This window comes from Anolis sagrei, chromosome 6 (genome assembly GCF_037176765.1).
Source record: "Anolis sagrei isolate rAnoSag1 chromosome 6, rAnoSag1.mat, whole genome shotgun sequence".
Classification (NCBI taxonomy): domain Eukaryota; kingdom Metazoa; phylum Chordata; class Lepidosauria; order Squamata; family Dactyloidae; genus Anolis; species Anolis sagrei.
The window spans coordinates 4,760,993-4,772,155 of NC_090026.1; the positions used below are offsets into that span (position 1 = coordinate 4,760,993).

At 44.8% G+C, this 11,163-nt stretch overlaps 1 protein-coding gene across 1 annotated transcript; it reads right to left on the reverse strand.

Moving 5' to 3' along the window:
* Positions 1-1,502: 1,502 nt before the first annotated feature.
* Positions 1,503-10,093, reverse strand: LOC137097307 (uncharacterized). The gene is made up of 5 exons (XM_067469557.1): positions 9,982-10,093; positions 9,244-9,416; positions 7,782-7,906; positions 3,285-3,662; positions 1,503-1,564 (listed from the first exon to the last, which is right to left on the reverse strand). The coding sequence occupies exons 1-5, from the start codon at positions 10,000-10,002 to the stop codon at positions 1,503-1,505; spliced, it is 759 nt and encodes a 252-aa protein (XP_067325658.1). The 5' UTR covers positions 10,003-10,093.
* Between the last annotated feature and the right edge of the window lie 1,070 nt (positions 10,094-11,163).

Sequence of the window (11,163 nt, forward strand, 5' to 3'; positions counted from 1 at the left end):
CTTCGTTTCCTTCTTTCCCTTATCTTCTGTCTCTTCTTCCTGCCTTCCTTCCTTCCCTCTCTTCTTTCCCCTTTTGTCCTACGTGGGGTGAAAGAGTGAAGGGCCCATCGCCCCCCCACAAACAACTCCCAAACGTCAACGTCTTCCCCAAACTCTACTGTGTACAAATTTTGCCATATTGAGTTTTCTTCCCAAGTTCGGCCCAGATTCATTTTTGTTTTGATTCACAGTGCTCTCCAGATGTAAGTGGACTGCTATTGTGGTTGTTCTTATTATTATTATTAACCTGAGCCTGGCTATCTGTCAGCAGTGGTTAGATTGTGCTTCTCCCATTTGCCAAAAGGGGCTGGACTGGATGGCCCCTTCAAGTCTCTTCCTATCCTACGATTCTTTTATTATTATTATTATTATTAGTAGTAGTAGTAGTATTATACTGAGCCTGAATGGCCATCTCTCAGGAGTGGTTTGATTGTGCCAACCCTTTATGCCAGAAAGGGCTGGACTAGATGGCTCTTGGAGGTTTCTTCCTATCTTAGGATTCCATCATCATCATCATCATCATCAGGTTGAGGCTGGCCATCTCTCAGGAGTGGTTTGATTGTGCCAACCCTTTATGCCAGAAAGGGCTGGACTAGATGGCTCTTGGAGGTTTCTTCCTATCTTAGGATTCCATCATCATCATCATCATCATCAGGTTGAGGCTGGCCATCTCTTAGGAGTGGTTAGATTGTGCTTTTCCCATTTTCCAAAGGGGGCTGGACTGGATGGCCCTTGGAGGTCTCTTCCTACCCTACTATTCTATTATTCTTATCAACCAGAGGCTGCTTGGCCATCTGTCAGAAGTGCTTTGATTGTGCTTTTCCACCATGAGGGTAGAAGGGGGTTGCCACAGACTATGCCACAGCAACGCGTGGCCGGGTACAGCTAGTTTATTTATAAAATTAAAATAAAGTGCAATTTTAGAAAATTGTGCCTGCAACCCAATGCCTGGCTCACAAGTTCTTCTTCCCTTGAGCATGTGCAAAGTTCTTTTGCTCTTCAATATTTTATTATTATTATATTTATTTATAAAATAAAAGTTAAAATAAACTGCAATTTTCAGATATTGCTCATGCAACCCAATGTCTGACTTGCAAATTTCCATTGAACATGTGCAAAGTGCTTTTGCTCTCCAATATTTATTATTATTATTGTTATTATTATTTATAAAATTGAGCCCCCGGTGGCGTAGTGGGTTAAACTCCTGTGCCGGCAAGACTGAAGACCAACAGGTCACAGGTTTGAATCCGGGGAGAGGCGGATGAGCTCCCTGTATCAGCTCCAGCTCCTCATGTGGGGACATGAGAGAAGCCTCACACAAGGATGATAAAACATCTACAAAAAACAAAACATCCGGGCGTCCCCTGGGCAACGTACTTGCAGACTGTTGTGGTTCAGCAACAACATGATGGGAATGATGGGAATGAGGGTACAGTGAGTACAGATGTGGGCTTTCAGTTTTCTCATGTAGCTAGAGACACAACTAGAGACAGGCCGCTGCTGTTGTCACAAGAACGGAATGTAACTGATAAGACAGTGGATGGGAAACAAGGTCACGCTGCCCAGGTGTTAAGAAAGAGTTCACGACTTGCAGCCAAGTGTTGAGCTCATCTGTTGGTGGGAAAATTGCTCGTTAGCTGCTTGTTGATGCTTGATGTTTTGATGTTTAACGTATAAGTAACCTGCCTTGGAAGTGATTCCTGTGTCAGTTCCAATATTGCAAAAATGGCTCGCTTTGGCTCCGGCTCTGGGGCTTGGGAAAAGCCTGTTTCATGTAACCTCATGCTATTTTCTGGACTTTACTCTGTTTCTTTGCTTCAGGTCTTTTGCTTTGACTCAAAGGAATTTTATTGGATTTTTTACCTTGTACTACTGAACTTTTTACTGCTTATACTTTGATTTGGTTGAAAACCTCATAATAAACTTCTTACTTCAAGTTTGGCTGGTTTGTCAGAGACAGCAAGGTGAATCTTAACCTGAGATACAACACAGACGGCCAATTCTCTCACATCAGAAGTGACTTGCAGTTTCTCAAGTTGCTCCTGACAAGACCAAAAAATGTTTTATAAAATTAAAATAAAAGTGCAGTTTTAGGATATTGTGCATGCAACTCAATGTCTGACTCACAAGTTCTTCTTCCATTGAGCATGTGCAAAGTGCTTTTGCTTCCCATCATCATTTATTTATTTACCATATTTATATACCGCCCCCCTCTGCCCGAAGGCGACTCGAGACGGTTTACAGATGATGATTACTATTATTTATACCCTGCTTTATCTCTCCTGCAGGAGACCCAAAGTGACTTAACATACAAGCATCAGCATCCAATGTAAATTATACAAATATGCAAACATTAAAACAGGATTAAAAAATAAACAGTATTTAAAAATTCACAATTAAAAACCATTAAAACATATTCAAAGTTAAAAGCATTTCAATACAATCTAAAACAAACAAATATTAAAATAGAATTAAATATCATTAGTATTAAAAACAATTGCTTTTTTTGCAATTTGCAAGGTAGAAGCTGTATTGTTGAAGGCTTTCATGGCCAGAATCACTGGGTTGTTGTAGGTTTTTTCGGGCTATATGGCCATGTTCTAGAGGCATTCTCTCCTGACGTTTCGCCTGCATCTATGGCAAGCATCCTCAGAGGTAGTGAGGTCTGTTGGAACTAGGAAAAAGGGTTTATATATCTGTGAAATGACCAGGGTGGGACAAAGGACTCTTGTCTGCTGGAGCTAGGGGTGAATGTTTCACCTGACCACCTTGATTGGCATATAATGGCCTGACAGTGCCTAGAGCAAACTTTTGTTGAGAGGTGATTAGATGTCCTTGTTTGTTTCCTCTCTGTTCTTGTGCTGTTACAATTTTTGAGTTTTTTAATACTGGTATCCAGATTTTGTTCATTTTCATGGTTTCCTCCTTTCTGTTGAAATTGTCCACATGCTTCTTGTGGATTACAATGGCTTCTCTGTGTAGTCTGACATGGTGGTTGTGGGAGTGGTCCAGCATTTCTGTGTTCTCAAATGATATGCTGTGTCTAGGTTGGTTCATCGTGTGCTCTGCTATGGCTGACTTCTCTGGTTGAAGTAGTCTGCAGTGCCTTCCATGTTCCTTGATGCGTGTTTGGGCAATGCTGCGTTTGGTGGTCCCTCTGTAGACTTCTTGTCCACAGCTGCATGGTATACGGTAGACTCCTGCAGAGGTGAGAGGATCCCTCTTGTCCTTTGCTGAACGGAGCATTTGTTGGATTTTCTTGGTGGGTTTGTAGATTGTTTGTATGTTGTGTTTCCTCATCAGCTTCCCTATGTGGTCAGTGGTTCCCTTGATGTATGGCAGGAACACTTTTCCTCTGGGTGGATCTTCATCTTGACTCTTGTGGCTTGTTCTTGGTCTTGCAGCTCTTCTGATGTCTGAGGTGGAGTCTCCATTGGCCTGGAGAGCCCAGTTGAGGTGGTTCAGTTCATCTTGGAGGAGGTGGGGTTCGCAGATTCTTTTTGCACGGTCTGCCAAGGCTTTAATGGTGCTTCTTTTTTGACTTGGGTGATGGTTGGAGTTTTGATGTAGATCTCTATCTCTGTGTGTGGGTTTTCTGTAAACGGTGTGACCCAATTGTTGGTCTGGTTTGCGGAAGAGGAAGAAGAAGGAGGAGGAGGAGGAGGAGGAGGAAGAAGAAGATTATTTCAGGATATTTTTTAAAAAAGGAAAACAGACTAAAAACTAAAGGTAGGATTGAAAGGGTGGGAATGCATTAATATGATGGCCAAAACCCTGATGATGATGATGATGATGATGATGATGATGATGATGATATCATCATTATAATCATAAGGGAGATTATTTCATAGGGTGAATAATAATAATAATAATAATAATAATAATATATAGAGGCCTCTAAATATCTGGGCATACTACAGCAGGACAACATCAAACATGAACATGTGAAAACGGTGGTCAGCAAAGAATACATTCACAGGGTCAGAAAAATTCTCAAAAGAGAGCTCAATGGAGGCAACACCATCAAGGCCATAAATACCTGGGCAATGCCTGTCATAAGACACACTGCTGACATCATAAACTGGACGCAGGCAGAACTGGACAATTTGGACAGAAAATCAAGAAAACTCATGACCATTCATAATTACATCCTCACAGTGATGTTGACCGGCTATATCTGCCTAGAAGGTCTGGTGGAAGAGGACTCTTACAAGTCAAACAAGCAGTTCAAGAAGAAAAAACACGATGCCCTGGCAGAAGATGTCAAGGAAAGCCAAGAACCCGCTTTAATTGAAGTCAATAATCGGAAACTTCTCAAAGCACAGCAGGCAAAGAGTCAGTACAAGAAAACTGCACCCCAAACCAGAGCTGACAGCTGGCACAACAAAGCCTTACATGGGCAGTTCCTTGAGAAGATTGAAGGAAAAGTTGATAAGGAGAAGACCTGGTGATGGCTCATGAATGGAACCCTGAAGAAGGAGACAGAAGAAGGCGTGATTCTTGCGGCCCGGGAGCAAGCCATCAGAACCAATGCAATTAAGGCCAGGATCGAAAAATCAGCAGATGACCCCTAATGCAGACTGTGCAAGGAAGCTGATGAAACCATGGACCATCTCCTCATCTGCTGCAAGAAAATTGCACAGACGGACTACAAACAGAGGCACAACTCTCTGGCCCAGATGATTCACTGGAACTTATGACACAAGTACCACCTACGTAGCAGTAAAGAATTGGTGGGATCATAAACCCGCAAAGGTCGAGGAAAATGGACATGCAAAAATACTGTGGGGCTTTTGAATCCAGACTGACAAAGTTTTGGAACACAACACGCCAAACATCACGATAGTGGAAAAGAAAAAAAGTCTGGATTATTGATGTCACCATTCCGGGTGACAGTCACATTGAGGAAAAACAATAGGAGAAACTCAGCCACTATCAGGACCTCAAAATCAAACGGCAAAGGCTCTGATGGCATAAACCAGTGCAGGTGGTCCCAGTAGTCATTGGCGCACTGGGTGCCATGTCAAAAGATCTCAGCCGGCATTTGGAAACAATAAACATCAACAAAGTCATGATCTGTCAACTGCAAAGGGCCACCTGACTTGGATCTGCGCACATCATTGGAAAATACATCCCACAGTCTTAGACGCTTGGGAAGTGTTTGACTTGTGATTTTGTGATACTAAATCCAGCACAGAGATCTCGTTTGCTGTGACATACGGTGCTTTTGTTTCAACAATAATAATATAATCATCATCGTCACCATAAAGGAAAAGTATTTCATAGGGTACATTGAAATAATAATAATAATAATAATAATAATAATAATAATAATAATATCATCATCATCATCATCATCATCAAGGAAGGGTATTTCATAGGATGAATCCAAAATCATCATAGAGGTCCACTGAAATAATAATAATAATAATAATAATAATAATAATCTATACTGTCATGCTTCAAGGCTATGGGATCTTTGGAGTTGTAGTTTTACAAGGTATTTTAATACCAAACCGCACAAGAACATGAGGAAGAACTTCCTGATGTAAGAGCCGTTCAGCAGTGGAACTCTCTGCTGAGTGTGGTGGAGGCTTCTTCTTTGGAAACTTTTAAGCAGAGGCTGGATGGCCATCTGTCAGGGGTGATTTGAATGCAATATTCCTGCTTCTTGGCAGGATGGGGTTGGACTGGATGGCCCATATGGTCTCTTCCAATTCTATGATTCTACAGTATAGATGCAATTTGCGCTCCATTATCCCCAAAATTAGGAACTCACAAAATTAAGGGGAAATGGAACTGCTATTGGGGATGATCTAGATTTAAAGAGGCCAAATTTGAACCCATGGCTTAGGTTCCTCACTTCCTACCACACCAAACCATAACCCTGTGATCCTATTCTTCAGGATGACCTTCCGTGCTCAAGACTTGGATCTCTGCTGCCCAACGCACCCCACTTTTTGTTCTATGGCTTTCTTGTCCAGCTATGAATCTTGTAACCAAGTTATTAATCATCCTGTTCTGTCGTAAAAACAGAGCTGTTCTGAAAAATCCAATTAAACCTCCCTGGTTTGGTTTCCCCCGTTTCCTCCAAAGTGTCTCCAGGAACTGAATCCCCAAAGCTTTGCAAACAGAACACTTTGATCACATTAATTTATGGTTTTATTGCAGGCGTCTCAGGTTAGCCACCTGGTCAAAACACTAAAGATAAAAGTCACAGGGAAGAGTCCAGGAAGGAGGAGGAGACAAAGCCTCCCATCAAACTGGGAGCAGACGAGGAGAAGAAGAAGGAGGAGTAGGAGGAGGAGGAGGAGAAAAAGGAGAAGGAGGAGGAGGAGGGGGAGAAGATGAAGAAGATGAAGAAGAAGAAGAAGAGGAGGAGGAGGAGAAGGAGGAGGAAGAGGGAGAAGAAGGAGAAGAAGAAGGAGAAGGAGAGGAAGAGGAAGAGGAAGAAGAAGAGGAGGAAGAAGAAGAAGAAGAGGAAGAAGAAGAAGGAGAAGGAGAGGAAGAAGTAGAGGAGGAAGAAGAGGAGGAAGAAGAAGAAGAAGAGGAGGAGGAGGAGGAGGGAGAGGGAGAAGAAGGAGAAGAAGAGGAGGAGGAGGAGGAAGAAGAAGAAGAAGGAGGAGGAGGAGAAGGAGAGGAAGAGGAAGAGGAAGAAGAAGAAGAGGAAGAAGAAGGAGAAGGACTAGGAGAGGAAGAAGTAGAGGAAGAAGAGGAGGAGGAGGAAGAAGAAGAAGAAGAAGAAGAAGAGGAGGAGGAGGAGGAGGAGGAGGAGGAGGGAGACGGAGAAGAAGGAGAAGGAGAAGGAGAGGAAGAAGAAGAAGAAGAAGAGGAAGAGGAAGACGAGGAGGAGGAGGAGGAAGAAGAAGACGAAGAAGAGGAGGAGGAGGAAGAAGGAGAAGGAGAAGAAGAGGAAGAAGAAGAAGAGGAAGAAGAAGAAGAAGAGGAGGAAGAAGAGGAAGAAGAGGAAGAAGAAGAATTTTAGAGTTTTTAATACTGGTACAGCACAAAAACAGAGAGGAAACAAACAAGGACATCTAATCACCTCTCAACAAAAGATTGCTCCAGGCACTGTCAGGCAATCAAATGCTAATCAAGGTGGCCAGTTGAAAAATTCACACCTAGCTCCAGCAGACAAGAGTCCTTTGTCCCACCCTGGTCATTCCACAGATATATAAACCCATTTTCCTAGTTCCAACAGACCTCACTACCTCTGAGGATGCTTGCCATAGATGCAGGCAAAACGTCAGGAGAGAATGCCTCTAGAACATGGCCATATAGCCCGAAAAAACCTACAACAACCCAGTGATTCAGCCATGCAAGCCTTCGACAATACGTTATACTGCCATGCTTCAAGGCTATGGGATCCTTGGAGTTGTAGTTTTACAAGGTTTTCTAAATACCAAACTGCACTGATTCTACAATATAGATGCAATTTGCGCTCCATTATCCCCAAAATTAGGAACCCACAAAATGAAGGGGAAACGGAACTGCTATTGGGGATGATCTGGATTTAAAGAGGCCAAATTTGAACCCATGGCTTGGGTTCCTCACTTCCTACCACACCAAACCATAACCCTGTGATCCTATTCTTCAGGACGACCTTCCGTGCTCAAGACTTGGATCTCTGCTGCCCGACGTACCCTGGTTTTTGTTTTATGGCTTCTTGTGGCATCCCAATTTTTCCTGAGGATTCCCACTTTTCCTCCCTCAATTCCCAACTTTGGAGACCCTTTCCTTACCAGAAAAAGCTCCGATGAGGAACCGCCCGATGATCATCATCTCATAGGACTTGCCAAGCTGCGCCAGACCCATGAAGCCCCCGCCGAGGAAGGCCAAGCCGTTGTTCACAATCATGGCCCTCTTCCTGAAAAGAAAATACAAGGCAATAATCTGTGATCTTGGACTACAACTCCCATCTTGTAGTTTTACGCGGTCTTTCACCTTCTTTGCCAAACTATAACTTCCAAGATTTCATAGCATTGAGCTGTAGCAGTATCAAGTGGGGTCAAATTACAGTATAGTTTAGGGAAGCATTCACGTTCTTTGTCAGTGATGGCTTTGTAAATACTACAACTCCCATTATTCCAAAGTGGTGCCAAAGCGCATTAAGTCTACAATGCGGATGCACCCATAGTTATATCAGAAAGGAAGAGGCACTCTCTTGGAAGGAGGAACATTGACATCCCTGGATTGTGAATGCAATATGGTGTGACGGAATGCCTCAAGCACCTTGCGCATGCTCATTCCCCAATGCGTTGCAATGGAATGCCCAAGGCAGTCTGCACATGCTCAAAGTAACCCTAGGATTCCCCAATGTAGTGCAATGGAATGTCCAAGGTACTCTGTGTATGCTCAGAGTCACCCTCAGATTCCCTGATGTGGTGCAATAGAATGCCTAAGGTACTCTGCACATGCTCAGAGTAACCCTTGGATTCCTCAATTTGGTGCACTGTGTGCAATGGAATGCACAAAGCACTCTACATATGCTTGGAGTCACCCTCTGATTCCCCAATGTGGTGTAGCAGAATGCCCAAGGCACTTTGCACATGCTCAGTCACCCTCTGATTCCCCAATGTGATACAATGGAATGTCCAAGGCACTCTGCACATGCTCAGTCACCCTCTGATACTCCAATGTGGTGCAATGTGGTGCAATGGAATGTCCAAGACACTCTGCACATGTTCAGAGTTACCCTCAGATTTCTCAATGTGGTGCAATGGAACGTCCAAGACATTCTGCACATGCTCAGAGTAACCCTTGGATTCCTCAATGTGGTGCAATGGAACACCCAAAGCACACTGAATATGCTCAGAGTCACTCTCAGATTCCCCAATATGATGCAATGGAATATCCAAGGCACTCTACGCATGCTCAAGGTCACTCTCTGACTCCTCAATATGGTGCAATGGTATGCCGAAGGCACTTTGCACATGCTCAAAATAATTCTGATTCCCAATGAGGTGCAATGGAATGCCCAAGCCACTCTGCACATACTTGGAGTCAGTCTCTGATTCCCCAACGCGGTGAAACAGAACAGCCAAGGCATTCTGCGCACGCTCAGAGTCACTCTGATTCTCCAGTGTGGCACAATGTGATGCAAGGGAACACTCAAGTCATTCTGCACATGCTCGCTCTCCGATTGTGGTGCAATGGAAGTCCCAAGGCACTCTGCGCATGCTCAAGCAAGGGGCGGGAGCTCACCTGCCAAGCCATTCTGAGACGACGCCCACCATGAAGGAGGAGACCATGCCTCCGATGGAGAAGATGGCCACCGAGAGGGACCACAGCATCTTGAGGGTGTTTGGCTCAATGGGCGTCGGGTGCTCCACGCCCTGGCGCTCCATCCAGGTGGCATTGTAGTTCTGCTCAATGATCTGCGCAAAAGAATGCATGGTCAGTCTCCTCATCATCCTGAAGCAAGAGAAAATGACTGAGGATCCCTGTCATAGATGTGGGTGAAACGTCAGGAGAGAATGCTTCTGGAACATGGCTATATAGCCTGAAAAACCTACAACAATCCAGTGATTCCGGCCATGACAATACATTTTGGACCTTTGTTGCCCTTCGGTGCCTTCAAAAATGCTCCCTTTCAAAAAAGAATGCAGAATCCTTGTTTGTTGTTTCCTTTCCCGCCTTCAGCCGACCAACCGGCTTCCGGTGGCATGCCCAAGCTGGCTGGCATTGTTTCGGAGACTGGCATTCTGTGCAAAAGCGCTCCCAAAATTTGCATTAAAGTCCAGCAAAAAATCTCTATCCACAAGAATGGGCCAACTTGGGCCCTCCAGGTGTTTTGGACTCCAACTCCCACCGGCTGTTAGGAATTGTGGGAGTTGGAGTCCAAAACACCTGGAGGGCCCAAGTTGGCCCATTCTTGTGGATGGAGTTTACATTTCGTAATGGTGCATCCTTCTGTGGATGGGTTGCAACAAGTCCACCTACCCGTCTCCTCCAAGGGACCATCCTGAGCCGAGGAGCAAAGGGTGCTGCAGCTGCGCTCCTCCAAGTGACGCATGCATGCCTTGCTCAAGGGCTGCTCCTGCGCCCCACACGTCCCGCCCTCTTCCTCCTCCTCCTGACTGGTATGTGGGGAGAGGCCGGGTTGTCATAGCATCCGCCCAAAGGAAAGAGAAGCCCCAAGCAAGGCCAGGCAGGGCAAGGCAAAAGGAAGGCAGGAGGGCCAGGCTCCTCAGGGAGCATGTGGGTCCCAATGTGGGCTCCTGGTGGAGGGCATAGGGGATCCCCACACAGCTCCAATGCGCAGCAAGTAGAAAACTGGGCAAAGGGGCCTTTGGGAAGAGATGCGTCACCTGCTGCGCTTCACAGAGTGAGAGAGAGAGAATGCTTCTAGAACATGGTTATGTAGCCTGAAAAACCTAGATAGAATTGTAGAATCATAGAATTGTGGTGTTGGAAGGGGCACCCAAAGGCCATCCGGTCCAACCTCTACATAGATATAGAATCATAGAACTGTGGTGTTGGAAGGGGCACCCAAAGGCCATCCAGTCCAACACCTACATAGATATAGAATGATATAATTGTTGTGTTGGAAGGGCACCCAAGGCCATCCAGTCTAACACCTACATAGATATAGAATCATATGATTGTGGTGTGTTGGAAGGGGCACCCAAGGACCATCTAGTCCAACTCCTAAATAGATATTGAATAATAGTAGTTTGGAGTTGGAAGGGGCACCCAAGGAACATCTAGTTCAACCCCCTCAGGTAGATAAATGATAGATAGATGACAGAATCATAGATTCAAGGAGTTGGAAGAGACCCCCAAGTCATCCAGTCCAGCCCCTGAAATGGAATGGTGGATGGATGGATGGATGGATGGGTGGGTGGGTGGGTGGGTGGGTGGGTAGGTAGGTAGGTAGGTAGATAGATAGATAGATAGATAGATAGAGATATACTCCTGGCATTGGAAGGGGCACCCAAAGCCCATCCAGTCCAAGCCCTCAAGTAGGTAGGTAGGTAGGTAGATAGATAGATAGATAGATAGATAGATAGATAGATAGATAGAGATATACTCCTGGCATTGGAAGGGGCACCCAAAGCCCATCCAGTCCAAGCCCTCAAGTAGGTAGGTAGATAGATAGATAGATAGATAGATAGATAGATA

What these genes read in the sequence shown, in the direction of transcription:
- LOC137097307 (XM_067469557.1), bottom strand. Translation starts at nt 10,002, where the DNA reads ATGGTCCCTTGGAGGAGACGG. An exon ending in GTCTCAGAATGGCTTGGCAG is followed by an intron (nt 7,907 to 9,243) that starts GTGAGCTCCCGC and finishes TTTTCTTTTCAG; the next exon opens with GAAGAGGGCCATGATTGTGA. An exon ending in CCTCATCGGAGCTTTTTCTG is followed by an intron (nt 3,663 to 7,781) that starts GTAAGGAAAGGG and finishes TCCGCAAACCAG; the next exon opens with ACCAACAATTGGGTCACACC.